The sequence below is a fragment of the Rhipicephalus microplus genome, chromosome 5, assembly GCF_043290135.1.
Source record: "Rhipicephalus microplus isolate Deutch F79 chromosome 5, USDA_Rmic, whole genome shotgun sequence".
Classification (NCBI taxonomy): Eukaryota; Metazoa; Arthropoda; class Arachnida; order Ixodida; family Ixodidae; genus Rhipicephalus; species Rhipicephalus microplus.
This window is the reverse complement of record NC_134704.1, coordinates 16254393-16279384: the sequence shown is the minus strand read 5'-3', so window position 1 is coordinate 16279384 and position 24992 is coordinate 16254393. Positions and strand designations below refer to the sequence as shown.

General features: G+C 46.7%; 1 protein-coding gene across 1 annotated transcript; it reads left to right on the top strand.

The window, feature by feature from the left end:
- Positions 1-3132: 3132 nt before the first annotated feature.
- LOC142817212 (uncharacterized) lies at positions 3133-24739 on the top strand. The gene is made up of 11 exons (XM_075894268.1): positions 3133-3268; positions 14312-14436; positions 16008-16046; positions 16907-16960; positions 17026-17067; positions 17923-18069; positions 18915-19132; positions 20428-20540; positions 21053-21323; positions 23015-23264; positions 24678-24739. The coding sequence occupies exons 2-11, from the start codon at positions 14367-14369 to the stop codon at positions 24737-24739; spliced, it is 1266 nt and encodes a 421-aa protein (XP_075750383.1). The 5' UTR covers positions 3133-3268; positions 14312-14366.
- Positions 24740-24992: the final 253 nt, after the last annotated feature.

The following is a 24992-nucleotide window of genomic DNA, read 5'->3' as shown; positions in this document are numbered from 1 at the left end:
TTGAAGGAACTTGCCTCGAAATGCACAATTTGGGAAACTATGTGACCAGCGTTTACACAACAAGCGTACTCAAGGGTTGTCCACGAGTTTCACCTGGTTGTGGTTTCTCCTTAAAAATTCGGTCGTCCTGCCCGTCGAAGAAAGAAAACGGTTTTCAAGCAGACGTTGAGCCTCATATTGCTGTCCATGAGAAAGAGCTTCACCCGCAAACTGAAGACATGCAAGACACAAACAGACCTGCTTCTTGGGATGTCTCAACGGGCTCAGTAGTCGCTTTCTACGACTGCATATATGGCCATCTCAAAGAAAACAGTTGAATACAGTTCACTAGTACTGCTGTAGATTCGAGGTACGTGCAAGCACTTCTTTTTACTGTGACAGCGTTAAATAGATCAATTCGCAGCCATCCGGCGTATAAAGCCAGGGTGTCTTTGTCAGCGAGCAAAAAAACAGGGCTGTCCATGATCGATAATTCGAGATAGATGAAATTAAGGCTGGAAGCCGGAAAGTGTTCACACTAAGACTTTCTTTGTGGCACACCACAGAAAAACGAAGGTAGGATAGCGACTGGTAGGGCAATATTAGGGAGTTTTAGAATACCGTTTGAGAGCGCTGTGGGCATAGCGGGCGAAGCGGGCGTGATAAGAGCTTTAGAATAGCGTTTGACCTGCTGCGAACCGCAACGCACGATCGCAGCGACACTGTAGCCTCGAAACCAGCGCTTGCGGGCCACATGCGGGCCGCCATCACCGGACGCAATTTTAGACTTTTTGCGTGTGGTCCGCGAACGCGAATGCCGACACGCGTTACGACGCATGCGCAGTGGCAGCGACCACGCCGCAAGGGCTCCCGGTGTGCTATTCTAAAACTCCCAGATAATGTACCTGCGTTCATGTGTGCGTGCGTGCGCGCGCGCGCGTGTGTGTGTGTGTACGTGTGTGTGTGTACGTGTGTGTGTGCGTCCGTGTGTGCGTGTGCGTGCGAGCCTGTGTGTGTGCGTGTGTGTGCGTGTGTGTGCGTGGTGTGTGCGTGTGCGTGTGTGTGCGTGTGTGTGTGTGCGTATGTGTGTGCGTGTGTGCGTGCGCGCGCGCGCGTGTGTTTGTGTACGTGTGTGTGTGTGTGCGTGTGCGTGTGTGCGTGTGTTTGTGTGTACGCGCGCTTATAATGCTATCATGATGTAGTGGTTATGGTGCCCGTCTGCTGATCAGAAGGTCACGGTATCAAACCGCAGCCGCGGCGGCCACATTTTCAATAAAGGCTAAAATGCATGAGTCCTGCATATTTAGCTTTAGATGCACGTTAAAGAACTCCAGGTGGTCGAAATTTCCACAGCCCTTCACTGTACAGCATTCTTCCAACTCACGTTCTAGTTTTATGTCGTGAAACATCAACTATTATGAGAGAAACGCGAAAATTATCCGCTGGCCTCTGTTTCATCAAAACGAGTGACGCAAGAAGTCACCGTCAAGTGATTACGTCCACGGGAGATACCATTCGGCGATATTATTCAAAATTGCAGGCGTTCCACGTCTTTGCTTGATAACTACGTCGTCATCCCCACAAGGGGCAATAACACCACGCGCGAGATGACTTAGGCAGTCGAAATCACCAGACTGTTGGCATCTTGCACACAGTACAACATCTATTGACTTATTCCCAATAAGGTGCTTTTTATCAAAACAAACTGGCATGGCTCAGCAGGTGACAGCGCGTAGCATTTTATGTTCTTTATCAATTCTGTTCTTTTCTCGTCGTTCACTTCCATTTTATTTTGCTGTGTTGACCCAGCCAGCAGCCTCAGCGCAGGCCCTCAAACGGTGAACTCATATTCATCCCTTTCGGTCACTAATAAGTGTCGGGGAAAAGCGCATATTACCGTCTTCTCTTTCTTCGTACCCCACTTCGGTGGTCTAGTGGCTAAAGTACTCAGCTGCTTACCCGCCGGTCGCGGGATCGAATTTCAGCAGCGGCGGCTGCATCCTCAATGAAGGCGAAAATGCTGTAGGGCCCGTGAGCTCCGGTTTGGAGGCACGTTAAAAAACCACTGGTGGTCTAAATTTCCGGAGCTCTTCAGTACAGCGTCTCTCAAAACCATATGGTGGTTTTGAGACGTTAAACCCCACAAATCAATCAATTAGTTCCTTTCTTCGTCCATGTCATTCGTTATGCGGTACAATGTGGCCATAAATGTTTATGCTTTTCATTTCCCTGGTTTTGGTTTCAGTGGTACACTGTAAACACAAATAAGCCCATAAGGGTATGTTAAGCAGATGACATGGGCTTTTTCCACCCGGCCCGAAATACGAACGAATGGGCTGAAACGGCTGTTTTACTATAATCATCAAACTCGGAAAATATGGCGATTGAACTCGTCTAAAATGGGAGTTACTGAACAAAAAAATGGCTCGGAGCAGAAGGGTGTATCCAAATACGCCCACTTGGAGTTCGCCGGCGGAGGCTTACTTAACGGAACTCTGTAGCTTCTGCAAGCAGCATTTTTACAACCAAAAAAAAAAAGAAGGTCCGTAAGAAATGCTTGAATTGGCGATATTCGCGCACAAATATTTCTCATTTTCCCCTCATAAATTCTGATAGCCCAACTGCTTGCTCATCATGCATTTTCAATTATTTGATATTTTATTCTTAGTCTAAATTTCCTGTGTTTCTTATCTTTATTAGTTTTGACCTTAAACATCTGCCACCCCGTTAATGATTGGGTATGGAAAAACTTTATTTAGGCCCAGCGCGGCGTGAACCAGCTCGTAGCGGGCCGCTCCCACGTCGCGATCGGTGAATTGCCGATCCCTCATGGTGGGTTGCGCCAGGATACAAGGAACAAACAAACAAACAAACAAAAAAATACATCGTTATCATCATGAGCCGGGTGTTTCGACTTCAAGTGCAATTCGGTTGAACAGACTCACCGTTAAGTGAAGCCAGAACCGTGAGTGAAACTGTAGAGGTAGCCGCGTCAAACTTGGACGAAATTCCCGAACCTGTGCTTATGGGACTCCCGATAAGTTTGCCACTGTGCTATTGCGTAAGTATTCATGCTTTAATTGCTGAGCTTCTTCGTTCTCTCGATAGCAACATTTCACCGCTGGAGGGTGCCCGTTCGCTATGTGGCTGCCGGGCTCGTGGCCTAGCTGCGCGTGTCTGCGGGAGCTCGGGCGGGGCGCGCGGCTTGGAACCGAGCCTGAGGGAGACGCCGGGGGCACCATGGCCGAAGGCACCACCGAACAGCGACCAGGCAGCCCCGTCGAAAAACGTAGGTGCTCTTACTTTAGCACTCTACGATTTTGTGCCGGAACTACCGCAGTTGCGTCGTTCAGACGTGGCAGGAACGTGCCGATACTGTGGCCGTCAGTGTCAGCCGATCACTGTGGCGGGTATAAATCATGTTTCAGCTATCTAATGACATGATTTATATGTAGAGTTTAACGTCCCAAAATCATCATATGACTGAGAGAGATATATACCACAGGGGAGTGCTCCGAAATCTTCGACCACCTGGGGTTCTTTAACGTGCCCCAAATCTGAGCTCACGGGCCTACAGCATTTTCGCCTCCATCGAAAATGCAGCCGCCGTAGCCGGGATTCAATCCCGCGTCATGCGCTTCTTCAGCCGAGTATCTTAGCCACTAGACCACCGTGACGGAGCCCATTTAAACGCAAGCGTCCTGTTAAATTCTCGCAGCATGATTGCCTGCTTGCTTTTCGAGAAACACGCAGTGTTGATCTAGCTGTTGTGGTGCTCGACTGCCAGCCCAAAGTATCGTGCGTCGGACGCGACGCAGGGAGAACACAGGGCACGGTGCCGAAGCGCCGGCCGTCGAGAAGTATGCAGCAGCCGGTAGCCAAGTAGGAACTCTTTTATTAGATACATTGTCGCGCATATGTACACAGGGCAGCACCCCCTAAGGGCGAAAATACCTTGCATGAAACCGAAACTAACACACCACACGAAGGTCGCGGGATCGAATTCCGGCCGAGGCGACTACGTTTTCGATTAAGCGAAAATGCACGAGGCTCTCGCGCTTAGATTTCATCATCAACATCATCATCATCATCAGCCTGACTATGTCCACTGCAGGACAAAGGCCTCTCCCATGCTTCGCCAGTTAACCCGGTCCTGTACTGGCTGCTGCCAATTTATACCCGCAAACTTCTTAATCTCATCTGCCCACCTTCTGTCTCCCCCTAACCCGCTTACCTTCTCTGGGAATCCAGTTAGTTACCCTTAACGACCAGCGGTCATCCTGTCTACGCGCTACATGCCCGGCCCATGTACATTTCTTCTTCTTGATTTCAGCTATGATATCCTTAACCCTCGTTTGTTCCCTTATCCACTCTGCTCTCTTCTTGTCTCTTAAGGTTACACCTACCATTTTTCTTTCCATTGCTCGCTGCGTCGTCCTCAATTTAAGCTGAACCCTCTTTGTAAGTCTCCAGGTTTCTGATCCGTAGCTAAGTACCGGCAAGATACAGCTGTTATATACCTTTCTCTTGAGGGATAGTGGCAATCTACCTGTCATAATTTGAGAGTGCTTGCCAAATGTGCTCCACCCCATTCTTATTCTTCTAGTTACTTCAATCTCGTGGTTCGGCTCGTGGTTATTACCTGCCCTAAATAGACATAGTCTTTTACAACTAGAAGTGCACTATTACCTATCTCGAAGCGCTGCTCCTTTCCGAGGTTGTTGTACATTACTTTCGTTTTCTGCAGATTCGTTTTAAGACTCACCTTTCTGCTCTCCTTGTCTAACTCCGTAATCATGAGTTGCAATTCGTCCCCTGAGTTACTCAGCAATGCAATGTCATCGGCGAAGCGCAGGCTACTAAGGTACTCTCCATTAACTCTTATCCCTAACTGTTCCCATTCCAGGCTTCTGAAAACTTCCTGTAAGCGTGCGGTAAATAGCATTGGGGAGATTGTGTCCCCTTGCCTTACACCCTTCTTTATTGGTATTCTGTTGCTTTCTTTATGAAGCACTATGGTAGTTTATACCCTGTAGATTTCTTCCAGTATGTTTATATATACTTCATCGACGCCCTGATTCCGCAGAATCTGCATGACGGCTGATATTTCTACTGAATCAAATGCCTTCTCGTAATCTATGAAGGCTATGTGTAGTGGTTGGTTATATTCTGAGCGTTTCTCTATTACCTGATTGATAGTATGAATGTGGTCAATTGTTGAGTAGCCTGTTCGAAATCCTGCTTGTTCCTTTGGTTGATTGAATTCTAATGTTTTCTTTACTCTGTTAGCAATAACCTTTGTAAATAGCTTGTATACTACAGAGAGCAAGCAGATCGGCCTGTAATTCTTCAAGTCCTTGTCATCTCCTTTCTTATGTATTAAGATGATGTTAGCGTTCTTCCAAGACTCTGGTACTCTTCCCGTCAGGAGACACCTCGTAAGCAGGGTGGCTAGTTTTTCTAACACAATCTGTCCTCCATCTTTCAGCAGATCTGATGTTACCTGATCCTCACCAGCAGCTTTGCCTCTTTGCATGCTCTCCAAAACTTTTCTGACTTCTTCCATCATTACTGGTGGGGTGTCATCTGGGCTACTGCTAGTTTTTATAGTATTAAAGTCGTGGTTGTCCCGGCTACTGTACAGATCTCTGTAAAACTTCTCCGCTATTTTAACTATCCTATCCATATTGGTAGCTATTTTGCCTTCTTTGTCCCTTAGTGCATACATCCGATTTTTGCCTACCCCAAGTTTCCTCTTCACTGCTTTGACGCTTCCTCCGTTTTTCAGAGCGTGTTCAATTCTCTGCATGTTATACCTTCTTACGTCGGATACCTTACGCCTATTAATCAACTTCGAAAGCTCTGCCAGTTCTATTTTGTCTGTTGTACTTGAGACTTTCATGATTTGACGCTTCTTAATGAGATTCTTCGTTTCCTGGGAAAGCTTGCCAGTGTCCTGTCTAACTACCCTGCCTCCAACTTCCACTGCACACTCCGTAATGATACTCGTCAGATTATCATTCATTGTATCTATGCTAAGGTTGGTTTCCTCACTAAGAGCCAAGTACCTGTTCTGAAGCGAGACTCTGAATTTCTGTACATTCCCTCTCAGTGCTAGCTCATTGATTGGCTTCTTGTGTATCAGTTTCTGTCGTTCCTTTCTCAAGCGAATTCGAGACCGTACTATTCTATGGTCACTGCATCGTACCTTGCCAACCACTTCCACATCCTGCACCATGCCTGGATGTGCACTCATTATAAAGTCTATTTCGTTCTTATTTTCGCCATTAGGGCTCCTCTATGTCCACTTGCGGTTTCCTCGTTTTCGGTAGAAGGTATTCAAAATCCGTAAATAATTTCGTTCTGCGAATTCTACTAGTAGCTCTCCTCTGGCGTTTCTAGTACCGATGCCATAATCTCCTACTGCCTGGTCTCCAGCCTGCTTCTTCCCTACCTTTGCATTAAAGTCTCCCATCAGTATTGTATACTGTGTTTTTACCTTACTCCTTGGCGATTCCACGTCTTCATAGAAGCTCTCAACTGAAGTGTCATCATTGCTGGATGTAGGTGCGTAAGCCTGTACCACCTTCATCTTGTATCTCTTATTCAGTTTAATTACGATACCTACCACCGTTTCAATAATGTTATAGTATTCCTCTATGCTGCCAGCTATGTTTTTGTGTATTAGGAGCCCCACTCCCAGTTCTCTTCTGTCAGCCAAGCCCCGATAGCAAAGGACGTGACTATCCTGTAGCACCGTATAGGCCTCATCTGTCCTCCTAACCTCACTGAGCCCTATTATATCCCAGTTAACACCCTCTAGCTCCTCGAATAGTACAGCTAGACTTCCCTCACTAGATAAGGTTCTAGCGTTAAACGTTTTCAAGTTCAGGTTCCAATGGCAGCCTGTCCGGATCCAGAGATTCTTAGCACCCTCTGCTGCGTTGCAGATCTGACCGCCGCCATGGTCAGTTGCTTCGCAGCTGCTGGGGACTGAGGGCCGTGGGTTATTTGACGTATGCATGTGGGAGGTAGTGGCCAGATACTGCACCAGGGTGGCCAATCCTTCTCTGGTGAGGGAATGCGTTCCCGGCGGTGGTTGCCGGTGAGGCCGCACACCAGGCCTCCTAATGCAGTTACATCACCACGCGGATTTTTTTTATCCCTTTGGAAACTGCGCGGCACCGGGATTTGAACCACGGACCTTTTGCATGCGAGGCGGATGCTCCAACCACTACGCCATCGCTTAGATTTAGGTGCGCGTTAAAGAACACCAGGTGATATGAATTTGTGGGTCCCCCCACTACCGCGTCCCTCATAATTATGAGGTAGTTTTAGTATGTTCAACACCAACAATTATTTCCGTCCGCGTGTGCAGTTTTTAATAACGACTGCTCTGATGGTCCCGCGCATATCATCGGTGCTAAGGGCTTGACAATAGCGAGGTGTTGGTCTAGTTGGTTTAGTTCGTTTAACATCTTGCGAATGCGTTACACTTCGCTCGAAGGGTAACGGATTTGTGCTATTTTTCGCAGCTACTCACCTGCGGAGCGTGCCCGCAGAAAAGTAGTCCGATGGTCTGCGCGTGTGTGGTGTCCCTAAAGAGCCAGCGTTGCTCGCTATGCGCTCTTAGCACTTTGATAAGGGGGCTGGGTGGTTGTTGTGTGTGACAAGCTGTCCCTTCGCATTCATCGAGTTGTAAATTAAGCCTTTGTGTCCGCATGCGTGTTCTAGTGCGTCGCTGCTTTAATTCTTATTGCGTTACGTGGGGCCCGTATTCATCATTTCATCATAATATTGTCGTGGGGTCGTGACGTCGTGGACGAAGGCAGCAGACTGAATGTCAAACAATAAACTGTTTATTTGAACCGAACCTGTGGCCACGTAGAAGGAAAGTAACACACTGGATCTGATAGTGGCGAACAGAACTTCGGCTATCGATCAACTGACAAGCGGCGAAGCGTTTCGGCATTTATACCCTTGCCATCAAATATTACAGCGTCATTGCTAGCGGCGACGTATCTATACGTTCCTTAATAATCTACAATGCTCATGAAGTGGGCGTGATCTTAAAAAAAACGATCTACTACAGCCTCCAAGCCTCCCGACCATCGTAGGCGCGGTTTGTGCTGAACGTTGCATGTGTAACGAGGCGGGAACTAAACTTCAGGAAATGAACGTGGCATTGCCCCCCTCTGAAAAAGGCATCGTCCCGATGTTTCAACAAAAGATGAAGGGACAGTAATCAAGACAATAAACAATAAGTACAAGCGAGAAACACATCAACTAAAATAAAATACAGTCCTCAAGTTCACACAGGAAATGGCTTGAGGCGCACGACATGGACGACTTCTGATTGAGCACGGTGCCGTCGCGAGTTCGCAATGCCGTCGGGAACAACCTCGTAGGCAAGTGGGCCGAGACGTCGAACTATACGGTCCGAAGTAGCACTGCGAAAGTTTTTCACTGAGCCCACGTCGGCGTATCTGCGTCCATACCTAGACACGGTCCCCGGGCTAGGTATGGACGCCAGCCGGGCTGGTATATTCCACGAAGCTTCGTCGAAGATTGTAACGGCGGCTGTCGATCGCCTGCCGATTCTTGATGCGTAGGCCGATAAGCTTCTTGAGCGCACTGAAGGTAGGAGGTGTCATCGAGGTTGTCTTCGTCAGTGACGTTTGGAAGCATAGCGTTGAGCGTTGTTTCCGGGCTCCTACCACAGACCAACTTGTACGGCGCAATATTCATTGATTCTTGGAGGGCCGTATTGCACGCGAAGGTCACATACAGAAGGATTTCATCCCACGTCTTGTGCTCGACGTCGACGTACATGACCAGCATATCAGCAGTAATCTTAAGACGTTCGGAGATGCCGTTTGTCTGTGGATGGTAGGCAGTGGTCCGGCGGTGACCTGTCTGGCTGTACCTCAGGATCGCCTGAGCCAGGTCCACCGTAAAGGCCGTACCTCTATCAGTAATGAGGACTTGTGGAGCTCTGTGACGCAGAACGATGTTCTCGACGAAGAACCTTGCCACCTTAGAGTCACTGCCTTTGAGCAGGGCCCTCGTCTCGGCGTAGCGTGTGAGGTAGTCAGTAGCTACGACGATTCATTTGTTCCCGGAATTCCTGGAGCAATTTTGTGAGATGACAAAGCTCGCAGTATAAGTCTTGTTATTTATGCAGACTCCAGTAGGCGTAAAGTGACCTCCAGTGGTCCGGATTTCTGAACCATGCCATGCAGTACTCGCTTTTTTCAACTTCGCGGCGAATGCCCCACTGATGACAGAATAGCCGGCTTCAGTGCCGAAGAGAGCTATGACGCTGTGGCCGTCTATGATGACGTCGATGTCGCTATATCGTCCCCTCGCGTTGCAGTTAGATCCGATCTCGTCTACGCGCGACGGTTTGTACCGCTGCTTCGACGTTGCGTCGTCAAGCGGCCCCAAAGTTTTCACGTCAGGGCAACGTTCATGTTGCGGTGGGTTCTTGAGGTTTCGTCGTGGCGTCGTCGTCGGCGGTGGTGGCGGAGGATCTTTGGCAGTTCGTCGTACAGCAACCGCACCTCCACCGGTTTCTGTCTTTAGTTTTCCGAGTGATGCGGGTTACGCGACCGGCCGCGTACTAGGCCAGTGTACAGCCGGCGGTGCAGCGAGTCGTAGCAGCTGGGCGACTAGGAACGGTATGGTCATCGTTCTTGCCACTGTGCTCCGGTTATGTAATCGGCGATGTCGCGGGGCATTTCGCCCAGTTGCGGACGCGGCGCGTTGACGGCGAAACCCCGGAGCACCATCCGTCGGTACTGGCAACGGCAGTAAGTGTGGCTGGCCTCTCCGCAGTGGTAGCATAGCGGCTGGTTGTCAGGGGAGCGCCAAACGTCCGTTTTCCTTCGTGTGTTGTGCTGAACCAGAAGAGAACGGTAGGGCGTCGGTGGTGGTGGCGGCCTCTGGCGACGGAAATTCGGCGGAGCTGTGTCGTAGCGTCGGGCTGCAGAAATGTAGCTCATTGCTTGCGGCTCAGGGTGCGGTGTTTCAGAAACTCAAAGTGATTGCGGAACTTCTTCGTGGACAATATCGGATATCGAGTACACTTGGGGCTGCGATGAAGGCAGCAGCTTCCGTATATCTCCCACACGATCTGTCCGACAGTTTCACGTATGTCTTCGGAGCCGAGGGCGTGAACAGCTGAGCTGTCTTGCATCGATGGCTGATCGTACTGGCGAGAACGCAGTTCTAAAGTCTTCTAAATTGTCGTAGCCTGTGAGATAAACTCTTGCACTATTTTTGTTGGGTTCCGTACCAGCCCAGCAAAGACATCTTGCTTTACCCCTCGCATGAGCAAATAGACTTTCTTCTCCTCGGTCATATCAAGATCGGCGAGTCGGAACAAACGAATCATCTCTTATCAAAAAAAAAATGGAACGCTTTCGTTCGGAAGCTGCACCCGTCTTTCCAGCCCCGCAGCAGCCCTTTCTTTTCAGGCGACGCTCGTGAACGTTTCCAGAAAGGCACCGCGGAAGAGATCCAAGGTTTGAAGTGACGACCCATGGTTTTCGAACCAGGACCTCGCTGCGTCTTCCAGGTGAACGTAGACGCAACGCCGTTTTTTTTTTCTTTTCTGAGTCCCACTGGTTCAGGCGGCCACTCATTCATACGTCTCGAGCCAGGTCTCCGCTTCTTCACATGATGATCCGCGGAAGGTTGGTGGCTCTCTTGGGTGATGCATTACGACTATGGTGGGCATTGGTGCAGGGGTGGTCATAGTGGTCGCTGCAGTAACGGTAGCCATGCGCTTGCGAAAATTATCGGGTAGAGCCCTGTACTCTGGCTGTAAACCTCACTGCCTGCGGCTAGCTCGCTGATCGAGGTCGGCTTCAACGTTCTCTTCACGGTGGGGGCTTGGCTCACGGCTGGAGGGGGGCGTTTGGTACATGGGCCGGGAAGCACCTCCACCAGATGTCACGGGGTCGTGACGTGGACGAAGGCAGCAGACTGCAGGTCAAACAAACCGTTTATTTTGGCCGAACCCGTGGCCACGTAAAAGGAAAGCAAGACACTGGCACTGATAGCGGTGGACAGACACCCCGCCGTGGTGGTCTAGTGGCTAAGGTACTCGACTGCTGACCCGCAGGTCGCGGGATCGAATCCCGCCTGTGGCAGCTGCATTTCCGATGGAGGCGGAAATGTTGTAGGCCCGTGTGCTCAGATTTGGGTGCACGTTAAAGAACCCCAGGTGGTCGAAATTTTCAGAGCCCTCTACTACGGCGTCTCTCATAATCATATGGTGGCTTTGGGACGTTGAACCCCACATATCCTAGTGGCGAATGGAACATCGGCCGTCGATCAACTGACAAGCGGCGAAGCGTGTCGGCATTTATACCCTTGCGATCGAATATTCTAGCGTTATCACTAAGCGGCGACGTAGGTTCCTGAATAATCTGCAATGTTCACGAAGTGGGCGTAATCTTAACAAAACGATCTACTAAAGCCTCGAATCTTCTCGAACATCGTAGGTGCGGTTTACGCTGAACGTAGTGTAACGGGGCGAAAACAAAGCTTGAAAGGAACGTGGCATTATTTACTCTAGGTGACTGTGACACTGGCAAAGGGCGGCGTTTTCGCGTGATGCAGCCATGCACATATGCACCAAACACAGTGACATTTTAATTCTCTGCTTTGTATCGAAAAACAAACCGTCTTGTTCTTGTGATAAGTATATCTTTGCTATGATAGTATTTATTTTGCATTTAGCTGAGACAGACTATCGGTGATTAGCGAAAGGGAATGTCTGTCGCAAGAAACGAAGACACGCGATTGAAATGTAAAAATGCTCGTTAACGAACGCCCTCTTCAATTGAATTGCGCACGAAGATATGCGAACCGCGATTTATGGTGCATGAATAAAAAAAATCTGAATTAGTTCGGAGCTTAATAAAGTACACACTAAATCAGTCCTTTGCCTGAAGTTGCTTTCCCAGACATATCACCTCATTTCAGGTTACAAAATGTTTTATTGGTGAAACACATCCGTAAGGCGAGTGAGTGTCTGTGATAGTGTAAATTGTCCTCGTGTAACCAAGCTAGTAGAAGCACGGATCTCCAGATAATTAAACCAAGAACTAATACTGCGATAAACAGACGAAAGCAGCGATGCCATTGTGGCCACGCCACCTTACTCACACGCATATATAGTCTCCAAGAATTGATGCAGATAGGGCGCAAGTGCGCGCCGCGAGGAATCAACTAGCTACTTTGCATAGCTATGAATTAGGAGGCGCTGTATGCTAAATGCCCCTATCAATCCAGCCCTATTTGTCTTATCGCTAAAGAGCACCTAGCGCTGCCAACTTGTCCCCCATGCAATAGGGGGATAAACTTGCTCGCTAGGTATGCCGCGCATGCGCAGACCTTGCCTGTATTTATCCTACGGTGTGCTTCGCTAGCGAATGGCTGCGTGTTCAGCGTTCAAAGTTACTTTGAGAGCGCCTGTTTGTACACAGGGTGGTGCACCTTTCCTGTCCTGTGTACTTCTTTAACCGCTTTTGCACTCCCATTCGTAAGAAGGTCTACGACGTTAGCTTGGGAGTAGTTCATCATCTATCGCCTTGGGCGCTTAATTGTAGAGTGCCCGCAATTGATCATACTAGAGGCACGATAGTATTGCGTAAACTTTCGCAAGACATTATTGCGTCTGAGTATCCGCCCTTCATTAGGCTGGTGATAAGCATTCGGTGCATCTATTAGTGTCACTGCTATATTGACTATCTTGTTCGCCAACTTCTTTCTTGATTGCCAAGAGACAAAAATGTCGCGTATGAGTCTTTTTGCAATATGAATAATGCAAATTGAAAATGACTGTGTTGTCGATAAATCATGTCAAAAAATTGGTGTGGTACACTCACTAGCGCTTGTTTCTTTTGCTTATTTGGCTTTTTTAGAAGAGGCAGAAGATGATGGGTAAGTGAAAAAAAAAGCTGCTGACGTCCTGCGGTCACGCTGCTATCAATTATTTTCTTTGCTAAAACATTTCCAGTTTGTTGTGCAGCCATGCTACCTTCAATGATTAGAGCCGTAGCGAGCTCACAAATGCGTAAAGTTCATCCCCATGGCATGCATATTCGTTAGGTACACTTTGTGAATGTAAAGCTAGATTACATGTAATCCGGCTTGTTAGTGCAAACGAAGCAAAAAACACACCTTGCACTGTCTTCTAAATAGTTAATTCAAAATTTTCTAAATAGTCACAAGTTATAGTTTTCACACCTTGCTTAGTATGGAGGAATGTTCGTGCCAAACTACAACGGCTTATTTGCAAACTATAGGCTGTTCTACGTGAACTAGTAGGGGATACGTGCAGTCGCATCTGATTACGTCTGTGCACTGATTCCTTCCGCGTTCATCAAGGAATTCTCGTTAAACATCCCAAGCTCAGGAAAACGAATAGATAGAGCGCAACTATTAGAGGAAGAAACATCGACAAGAAAAATCGTTCTTTCCTGTCCTTGTGTCTTCCTTCCATAGTTACGCTGTAACTACTCGATTTCTTGCGCTGTGCAAATATGTTGATTCCAAATCACCACCAACCAGGCCAAGCACCCGTCTTACCAAGATTCAGGTGCACAATTGCTGCTCGCTTTTCTAATTTTATTATTTTTGTTCCAACTTATTTTTAGCGCTCATATTGCAATATCATGCGCACTTCTAATGATTGAATCCTAACATCGATAGTTGTACAACTTGGTCCTAAAAGTGAGGTACCGTTGGCAGTAAGAAATTACAGATCACGCACAGGAGCTGGGCGGAAGGTTATTGTCGCCCAGCGCAGTTACGAAATTTGAGCGCTTTCATTTGCGGATATCTTGACACTTCGCGTTTTATGAGCGAATTCACCCACCAAAAACATAAAAAAAACACGCACACACAGGTTTCCTGATGTTTTCACCCCAAGATTGGTGGCATCTCACCTGGGTTTGCACAGCGTCCACGATCGGCCAACCATTGACCGAGCTAAGCTGTATGTGTCATTCCTCTCGTGATGCAACTTTGAATTCACCATGACGTCACAAATTTTGACGATCCATGGCATCATGACAGCGTATAGTGACGTCATCACGTGATGCTTTTTTGCATCACTTGCGGGGGCACCGACTGGAGACGGCGATGCCGGTTGATTTTAGCGTTTGATGATTTAAGGTTGTCGCCTTCTAAAACGAAGTCGTCGCAGCATGACTAGGAATGTATCTCGTTACAAAAGTACCAGTCACTCGCACACACCGCTCAGTTTCGCCTGAACTTGATGGAGGTGAGGCCGGCTCTGGGGGGATGCGGTTCGCAGGCAGTCCAGCCTGCTGTCCTGTCGGCTCTTTGCGGTCATTGCGGGCGCAGTGTTCATGGCGCTGGTGGTCCTGTTTGGCGTCCCCAAGGACGATCAGCAGCAGCGCGGGCTATCGACAGCCGCACGTGAGTTGACCCTATATCCTCTTTGACATGTTGACACGGCATGTTGTCACAATGACACATTACATGTACAGACGTTTCTGTTGCGAGTGCTGCCTTGAAGGCACAATCATCTGAAAATTTGCACTCTGATACCAATATAGCACACTTCTAATCGCCTGGTTCTGAGACAAAAATGGAAGAGAACAACTTCCTAGGAAGAAACAATTAGACATGAAGCTGCAAGATATTGTCTCACTGTTGTGGTGGTGAAGACAGTAACCAAGGCTTTAGGTAAACATCAGAGTATTTATTGGGTGAACTTGGGCCCAGCTCGATCAGGTTGCCCCAAATAGCCATCTGTGGAGCACGGCCATCTGTGGTCAAAATCTGCCCTACGGGTAAGGCGCTCCGGCTCTCCCCACACGCGGCATTGTGCTAGATTCAAATGCTATCGCTTGTACTTTTTCAATGTAGCACACCACTCTTTCGTGAAGTGCATGCACTTCGGAATCGGTGATAACAATCTCAGAAGTTTCAGATACGTGAAGGTGCACCTTTCACCGAGTGATAACACTGAAGCACTTTGCAGCCGGTGAAAAAGGCTCTTCGCTTATGTGTTGTCACGCGGCAGGAACAGTGACGAAGGCAGCAGTCGGTGAAAGATGCACCTTCAAAATGTTCAGTGCTGAACATTTTATTTGGGTGAACCTGTGCCCGGAAAATCGAAGGACAACGTGCAAGTGATTCATGCTGTTAACTGTTACCGTCGTGAATAGTTGTCGGCGCTCGACTAATCTGCGAAGCGGTGAAATGCGTCAACTTCCATACGTGTGCTATTGAACATTCAAGCGTTATCACTTGTGGCTGCGTAAACTGGTGAATAAACTGGGTTATTGGCGTCCTGCGCGCAATCTTAGAAGCACGATCACAAACACTGCCAAGAAAATGTTGTAGGCCCATGTGTTCAGATTTTGGTGCACGTTAAAGAACCCCAGGTGGTCGAAATTTCCTTAGTCTTCTACTACGGCGTCTCTAATAATCATATCATATCAATCAATCAACAAACACTCCCGAAGCTCCTCAAACACTGTAGCGTAGTCTGCACAAGATTTTCAAGGTTCTGCGGGTGAAATCAAAAAGAGCTCTTGTGGAAATAATAATGTGTTAAGAATGCCAGTATTTTTCAACGATCTTAGACTTCAAGCTCTTCCTTAACTCCATTGAGTTTGAGCGCAGTGACTATTTTCATTTACGCTTCTCAAGAAGTAAGTTGTAATGTAAAAACTGCACTCTTCTAGTGCAGCAAATAAGCTGAAATCTTAGTGCATCTGTAGTGATTACTTCTACTAAGGGGTCACGATGCCACCGATTTCCTTGAGACAATGTGTAGTATTAAGCGAAGCATACATGAATACAGGGTATCTCATGAATCGGCAGAGATTTCTTTGTTTCAGAAAACATTATTACATAGATGCTCCGTTATCTGAGGAGGGCTATTTTACTCTTCAATTTGCGGTAATCAATATAGGCATAAATGAGTGCTACAACAACTCGGTGAAAGATTTAAAGCTCTTTACCGTGTTTTGTTACAGGTCTAGACTTTCCTTCGGTGCCGAACGCCCATCTGCCAGGTGAGACTCTGGTTAACGTGCATTTCTCGTTTAAAATACGCAGTATACGCTTGTCTCAGACCAGTAGCGTAACCATAGTGTGGCACACCGGCCGCATGTCCCCCCCTTCCCCCTCCACCTCCCAAATTTTCATTTTTTTAAACTTTTTGCCATACCAAATGATGCTCAACCATGTCTGGCTCCCCGACCCTCACTTCAGATCGTGGAAAGCCCGTCTTGCCCACACCCCTCCCCAAAATAACTTGTGCCTATTCCCATGTCTCATACTTGATATAACACATGACGAATTAGATCAATCTAATTCTCTTGAGTGGCCTGTTTCGAATGATCTAGAAGAGGTCGACCAACTCGGGCAATAACGACTCTTAGAACGACTACTGCAAGGGATGAACGTGAACTGGTGCTAACTTAATATGCTCGCGCTGTGCACCTAATAATCCCTTCCTCCCATATTCCCAAACTGCAGCCCAGAGCCATCTTTTTCTTTCAAATAAAGGTTTCATTCATTCATTCATTTGCGGACGAAAATTTCTATAACAACAGTTTTCGTGGGGCTCTCGGTCTTAAATCCACCAAATGAGTTTGCTTTCGTTAATTCTCCACGGGTGACTCGTGTTGATTCCCTAATATAGGCAGTAGAAAAAAAAGGAAATTGTTCAAGGGGCTAGTTTCTTTGTTAGACAGCTTCATTGGTCTTGTTTTAGACCCCTTTTTTATGTATTTGCGGAAATTTTTTACACCACCTCGTGTAAGGTTCCGTTACCATTTGTAACGTACGAATATCGTGGAAGTAAAATCGTTTGAAACATGCGTTATGTCCTTGATGCTTTTTTTTTTCTACGGTTGCTTTTTGGTTTCAGGGGCCTGGTCCAATTTTTCCGGAAGCTTCTCTCTGGCAGGCGCACGCAATGCCGGTAAGCCACACCTACGTCTCCGTCGAAACGCAATATGAGCCATGAAATTGCTTTCTTCCTTTCAGCGGACCGACAAGACAAGTTGAACAATCCCGGCACACATAACGGTAAACAGATGCTCATTTCATACCAAAACTTTCATCGGGCTCACTTAGGCGTGAACTTTGTGCTGTGGTTCAACACACTGTGGAAGACGCAACATAACTTTATGTTCAAACTAGCAGTGCTAGTGGGAAATTCTAATCGGGACAGGAAGTGTGGTCGCAGAGAATTAAAAATGGGCGCAAGTGGCCGATAACCATAGCAACAGTCTCGAATAGCATTTGTGGTAATTTGGGTTTTAGGACGGGTCACTTTTTTGCGTGTGTGTTTTCACTTTCTCTTTGGGAGGTACATCATGCTTGCTGCTCCCTTCTTGTGATAAGTGCGGAAGGTGATACCTGGTGTCTAAACTTTCCCGTTGCTTTGCTGTCTACTTATGCTAATCATGCACGCAATGAAAAGAATAAAAAGTGATGATAGATTAAAGCGTCAAGGTGGGTACCAAGAAATGAGATGCATGGCTGAGGCCGGCGACGTGTTATTTGAAGGGACAAAACGTTGAAACTGCAGGCACGAAGTGAAATTTTCTTGCAGCACGAGGGTGGTAGGAAATCATTTGGAGAAGCAAAATAAAGTGGTCTTGCATTATGCAGCATAATTTGATGATGACAATGACAATAATCTCGCCGTAAATGAGTGTCTCCATCTTAAAGTATTTGCGGTAACACTCGCTGCAACAGATTATTTATCTAAAAGGCACACATCATCAAAAAGGAATGACCTTAAACATTACGGCGTTCTGAATTTACTGAATGTAAACAGAGCCAGCGACAGAATAATGACTCACGTGTAACTTTGACTGTAGCGATAGTATCGATGAAGATTGTTCATAGTCATCGTGTCCGGCTGGCTTGTTGCAGGACAGCCCACTCAAGCTCGCCCACTGCTGTGCGTCGTGTCTCGCTCGCTGAACAACCCGATCCAGTACCCGCGCCAGCACTGCACGCACATCGTCTATCGCGACGTGGCCTACAACCCGACCTCCGGACAGTTCACCCCCGTGAATTGTAACATTCGTTCTCTACTTCGTGCTGTACTTTGATATTAATGTCGCCAAACATAAGAATCTTAGGTGTTCTAGAACTTTTATTATCCTATAATTAGATTTTCGAATACCGTCAAACAGTCAAGCATATAATAAATGAATGTTACGTACGATTTCATAACATTCAGGTATACAAAATTTTAGGTGGTCAGAGTAGCATTCCAAGCATTGGTAAACGTGACTGCACCAAAATTTTCAATACCTGCAGCTCAACAGCATGTAGACAATACAACGGGCAGTGTACGAAGATCCAACATTCTTTTTCACGTTCTAACTTGCCATGTTAGCCAGATATTTGAAGCATGGTGCTGAACGTGAAGGTAACTCTGTAGCCTAAGCCTATTAAATAGAGTAAATCGAAGCAAATGTAAGGGGCACACTGCAAGACCTAACGAGAAGTTTGACAAATTACTCTGCATTGTTGCGGCTAATATTGCATCTTAGTGTTGTTGCTCCTTGAGGATATCCCTTGCACTACATCTGTGAAAGTTGTTCTAGTATGGTTTCGCTTCACCTTAAGCAAAGCGAATAAGTTTGAAGGTTTTCAGCTTCAGATTCTTCAGTGAAAGAAATAGTGAGCTTGTTGGCACGGTAGCACGATGAAACAAAAGCTGACTTCATGTATAAAACTTTAAAAACCATACGATAAAGTAAAATAACACCCTTCAGCGAGAATATTCTGTCTTCATTTCTTGAACCTTAATGACACAACCTAAAGCTCGAGTTCTCATACGTTGGCAACAAACCACCAAAACCAGTTTCGAGAGTTCGGGGTGCTTGATGTACGTTCGGTTTTGCCCCGCGCAGCACCCACATTTGTGGCTCTTCGGATGCTGGTCGAGGTGACGAAGCAACGGGCGCTGGTGGCCGTGGCCAACTTGGAGCTCGAGAAGACACCCGAGAGGGCACGCCGATTGGCCGCGGCCTTGGTCAAGTGGGTTCCATCGTCGGGATTCCACGGCGTGGCTGCGCTCGGCATCGATGGCACTTCCGACAAGCTGCCGGAATTGGGCCCGTTATTCAAGGCAAGCTGTCTCACTGAATGAGCGACTGACGAGAAGTCGTATGCTAGTACGGTTCAAGGCCATCACTACGAAGGCTGGGGGCAAACAGTTGCATGGTCGGATCTTGTAACATGTTGAGAGAACAGCTTTCACCACAGCTTTATATGTGGAGCTCTGTGTTGTGAGCAGGGACTGGGTATCTCGACGCACACATGACGCCTTTTCTGGTGGTTAATCTTGTACACATCATTTTATTGACTCCTGTACTCTGAGTTTGCTTTGTTTTTTTTTTTCAATAAATTGTCAGTTGCTAGAACATGTCTCTGTTCTTCGCTTCTTCTGGTGTCAACTTTTTTCGCACAGTTCAACTCGGAATGAATTACCATCTCACACCAACAGTCTGTTCTCCCAAGTAGCATCACGCTGTAATTCAGCTTGACGTCACAAACTGCTAAATCTTGACGTTATCAGTGACTCCATTTGATGGCGTCATCTGATGACGCCGTCATCACTCGGTCGGAGGTAGGCTGATTCCAGACGTAATTAAATGTCGTGTAAGTGGCGGAAAGCTTAAAGGGAGAGGGAATAGGAGAAACTCTACAATCTACTGAGGAAGTAAAGGTAATTTTTAAAAGTGTTTCGTGAGTGCTCTCGCCCGTGCTTTCCTTAGATTTTCTTAAGGAAACTGTAACATTTGTTTCTCTGAGCTTGTCTTGCTTTAAGATGACTATGAGCGGTCTTCGCGTGATTGTGTTTAACAAGGGATTAGGCAGCTCGGTTTCCTTTTTACTCGTTCAACTCTTCCCCATAGTGTTAAGTAGTAATGAACTATTCTCATAAACCTGAGGTTTCACAGAAACTTGCATAAGTATGTCGCATTCAGCTGCCATGAGACATATTTAAGGCTCGTTCGTCAGAGGGCATATCATCTGTAGAACGCTTAGCTAATGCTTTCTCAGCAAGCCAGTGCTTTTGCATCCAAATCAGTTTGCTTGAAAGCTGGCTCAGATGATATGTTCACTGTTATTGAATACTAAACGTATAAAGTTCCTAAGGCATTCAGCTGTGGTGAAATGCAAAAACAAGCTTTGATGTTTGATTCCTGCCCTGTCACGCACGTGCTTCAGCTTGAGGCTGTGTGCAACACTAAGTAAATCTCACTGTCACCGGTTGTTTCGTGATGTGTCGGGGTGTCTTTAGATTGAATCTCTCTTTATAAAAACCCTTTCAAGCTCATTGATTTGTTTAGGGTATTATCAAATGAAGTTAGAGGATGGCCCCGCAATAAACCCTTCCCAATGCATTATATTGCCCAGGAGCTACAGACTAGCCTGAAACCGGAGAATCTTCAATTTCTGGCAGCCGTCCATGTTCGTGACTGGGACATTCCTTCAAGCCTCGTCGTTGGCCGGCTCGCGGCTATAGCACCGTGAGTTCAGAGCACCACCTAAGCTTGTCGCCTCAAATAGCCACCTACATCGAACTTAATAATAGACATGGGTTTCTATTGCCACTAATTTTGACACTGATGTGCAGTTGCTCTTATAACTTCCCTCTGCCGACACCTGTTATACTATACCTCACTATGATATACGCTTCACCATGTCACCTCCTCATTTATTTCCTTTTCAACTCCCTAGCTATTTTATACCACACACTGTTATGGTATGATTTACTATCATTTTCTTCAACCTAACTGGTATTGTTCCTTCTGATCCTCACTATTCTCCGCTTTCTCATCACACTCACATCACTGGTCACCCCCACTTCCCTTTACTGTCCCGTACGCAATAAAACTTCGGCAATGAAAAAGGTCTACAAGGTGTCGAAGTCTAACATAAACGGTTGAAAGGTCTCTTCTAATGAAATAAGTGCGGATCATCGTAAACGGGACAAACTGAAAGTCTCTGGTGAGGGTCACATTTAACTTGCCGTTCGCAGGTACCTCGACTACCTCGTTCTGGAGACGCACTACGAGGATCGCTACAACGTCTGTCAAATCGCTTACTCGTCAGTCTTCTACTCGACGAGCGCACAGCCTTCACCCAGCGTACCCATCGGTCAGGCGCTAACGTGGATGACCAGCCTGCTGACGGATCAACGGCAGTACGTCACCACCTGCTTCTCGATCAACATGGGCGCCGTCGTGTTCCGTGATGCAACGGAAACGCGCGGATACTGCTCGGGCAGCGGCCTTGTCTCCTACATGCAGGCACGTTGACAGCGTCCTCACACCACACGTTAAAGGCTCGCACTCTCACCTACGGATACAAAACGTGCGGGAAACTATAAACAAAAACCCCTTGATATTGTGGAAGAATAACGCCACGAACAGAGCTGTAAACGCACATGGCACGTCAATATCATCTATCAATTGTTAGAAAGCGCTATGCCATGCGTTCTCTTTGTCCTGTGCTCTACGCTCTTCTGCAATGTTCATGCACCGCATAGCACCCCTGAGAAAAATTTTACGGTGAACTCCCTTATTGCTAGCGAAGACGCGTATGCTTGGATGTTTTCTCGTTTTATCAAACTTTTTTTAGTGCGTCATCTCCCCAAATTCTGTAAGCGAATTTATGAACGTCTAGGTTAGGTTAGGTTAGGATAGGTTAGGTTAGGTTAGGTTAGGTTAGGTTAGGTTAGGTTAGGTTAGGGTTCTTAGCCTGGCAGGTTCACTAGCGCGTCTCTCCTCTCTGTAGATATTTTGATAAACGTTGTTGAGGTACTGCCAGGGACTGTTTGAAACACATTTAATACGCTGCTCTTCAGAGCGTTTTTGTTGTTGTTGTTATGACCCAGAGAGTGCAATTAGTGAGAGAGAAATATTTGTATCTAATATTGAATTGTAACTTTTAAAAAGTTCATTAGAGTTATTCATGCTTTCTTTCCACCAGTGCTTCCGAAATTTTAAGAAAAGCAATTTTCTTAATTCGAAAAATCCTGTTCGTTAAACTTTTAATATGTCGCCTATTAATAACTCTCTGTAAATGCCTAAGACTGACACAGTATTTCGAGACACTAAGTACGTTATTGCAAGAAAAATACTGCCATAGTATGATTTCTGTGTTTAGATAATTGATCATGATAAAATTTCAACTTAATATTTTCTCATCCGTTCATCGTGCTCTGTTCTTGCATAAATAAAATCAGATGTATCACTGGAGATATTGTGCGATTTGGTTCTGGGTTGCATTTATTAGGAGCAATCAAAAATTGTGCTTCTGACGTGGTTCGCGGGAAGCGGCACGTCGAATGACTCGTCGAACATGGTAGTGCCTTCAGCAAAGGGACACACTACAAAATAAAGTAAAATAGACACATTTACTTCTCAAGAGGCTCAATTCACCAAAGCTCAATGCATCTTGCTTTTTTTGTACATGCAAAGCATCTTTTGCTGGGAGCTGTGTCCGTCCCTCGGTGACCGTCCGCTCCCCCACTGCGCATGCGCCTGCTCTACCCTCTCTTCGCACTCACGCGAGGAGGTCGCCGTTGCCCCAGTTTTGTTTTTCCTCCCCGATTATTTCTCCGCCGCAGCTGTGCGCTTGTATACGATGCTGTACGCACAGGCTCCGTGGCGCTCTCCTAGCAGCACTGGGTTTTCACCTTGCGGCACACACGCGGTATTACACAAAAATAGGAGGAGGTGGGGCGAGTAACATAAGCGGTAGACAACATATACACAACTTCACGCACAAATTAAACTTACACGGAAAAATAGCGATCGAAACGCAAGTGAACACAAGCGCTGCTTCGTATCCCAACTAGATTCACCAAAGTTGAAGAGATGGTGTTATTTTTGTCTTAACCACTCGTCGACACAATTAACTAGAACCAGAAATTGTACTCTCGATACCGTACGAACCGTCTCAAAGGGTTGAGATTCTGTTCTGTTCTTTTCTTCAGGTTTGCAAGGGTGCCGAGTGGCGGCCCGCCTCAACCGTGGCCAACTTGGATGCACTGTCTGTGTTGAGACTGGGCCACGGCCGCGTGGAGAGCCACGAGGACGACCCGCTGCTCGCCAGCAAGGTGAGCCATGCGCTGGCCAACTATCCGCGGGCCTGCGTGGTCGCGTACGACGTCGATCTCGATGACTACGAGGGACAGTGCGACAAGGAGCCGTTCTCCAGGCTGCGGAACCTCCGCCATGCAGAAGGTACGTGTGCGTCAATTCCGGCGCTGGAGTAGGCGGACTAAAATTAGTCATTTCCAGTCTTAGGAGACATCTGTATACGTAGTCTATCTATCGGTGGCAGCAGCAGTGAAGTCTTGTAACAGAGTGATAAATAACCGAAGAGTTAAGCGAGAAAATCACTGACCCTCTAGAACATTTTGACGATTTCCCAGGACAATCGACCATTATCCACTGAGGACACATGAGGATGCATTATAAAATGTTCGAAACTTGCGAACACAATGCGGTTTGTAGAGTGACACTGAAGTTTTACCAGAATGTTTCAGTATATTTTTGCCGTACAGAACCAGCAACGTTTTTGCAGCTAACTTTTTTTGGTCAGATATAAATTTTCGCGTGGTTTCTCGTTCACTTACGGCAGGACCCCGTGCCACCACCGCGAGATAGTGGTGCATGTACGTTTCTTCAAATCCTGGCTATGTCGATTTTCTATAACTGATGCTTGCACTGGTAGCCCGAAAAGAAGGGTATAAGGCAAGCAGCTTTTTCTCGGCGCTGTGTCGATCCCTTGGCGACCGTCCGCTTCTCCACTAATAATGCGCCAACTCCCACACCCCTCTCCGCGCTCACGTGAGCTAGAGCGCTCGTTTGTGTCCCTCCCGTGTTCGTCTATTCGCAACCAAAAATACATCCGTACTAACTAGCCCAACTTTTAATACTGTTGCTTTTGTAAGGCAAGAAACGGCATCGGTATATTGGGAACGATGAGAAAATGCTGTGAAGGACATGTTCCAAAAAAACCTGTTTTACCGTTTGCCCTTTCTATGAATATTAAAACTAAACGCTCTATGGTAAAGCTGAAAGGCGGGTGATTAGAAACATGTACATTGATGGACTTGTTCAGTGTCTATATTGGACTGACTGCCAGATGAGCTAATATCAGGCTACGTGAGCACGATAATTCCTTGAAGGGAGGGACTCCTCCTCATCTCGCCAGTAATATTCGAGAATGCGATTGCACGCCTTCGTTGGCACAAACCTCATCGATTGCGCCTTACGATTAACGCACACGTGAGATCGCCGAAGCCTGACGTGGCCAAATGAGTAGCAATTTTATCGGTCGGACATCGGTGTCATTATCAGAAGAAGATATTTATCACTTGTAACCACGTCTGTGGTTTACGTTTTACATTTCAATTTTTTACATAATTTATTTGTTCGACGATCACTTGTTCCGCCTTATTCCAACGTGTTTTGGCCTGCTTTGTACAATTTATACAATTTCAACCTGTAAAATCTACCTGGCAATCTGTTTTGAAAAAAAAAAACACTCTGAGCAATTTTACCAAATTTAGCACCGTTACTGTTTGCCTCGAGCTTACTTTTTTGGCAGTTTCTAATATTTACAGTCTCAATCTTTTTTTTCCTTTGCAGTCCGTAATGACCCACAAATGGCGGCGCAGACCTTGGGCAGTAAGTTACCTTTGCTTTTGTAACTATACAACACTCCTATAGCCATATCCTCAGCACTAATACGAAACACTGTAGCATTATACCTACGCAGTACACGCGCTACAACTCTAGGGCAAACTCCCTAGTATTGTGAACAGCTTCCATTTCGCTTTTTATCTTCTGTACGAACTTGTTTATCTTTTATTTCTCTTTAGAGTCAAGTGATGACGAACTCAAGAAGCGCTGCATGCCGTATGGAAAAGGTAAGCTATGCTTTCTGATTCGCTATTAAGGTCG

What these genes read in the sequence shown, in the direction of transcription:
- LOC142817212 (XM_075894268.1), top strand. Translation starts at nt 14,367, where the DNA reads ATGGCGCTGGTGGTCCTGTTTGGCGTCCCCAAGGACGATCAGCAGCAG. An exon ending in CGGGCTATCGACAGCCGCAC is followed by an intron (nt 14,437 to 16,007) that starts GTGAGTTGACCC and finishes GTTTTGTTACAG; the next exon opens with GTCTAGACTTTCCTTCGGTG. An exon ending in ACAGTTCACCCCCGTGAATT is followed by an intron (nt 18,070 to 18,914) that starts GTAACATTCGTT and finishes TGCCCCGCGCAG; the next exon opens with CACCCACATTTGTGGCTCTT.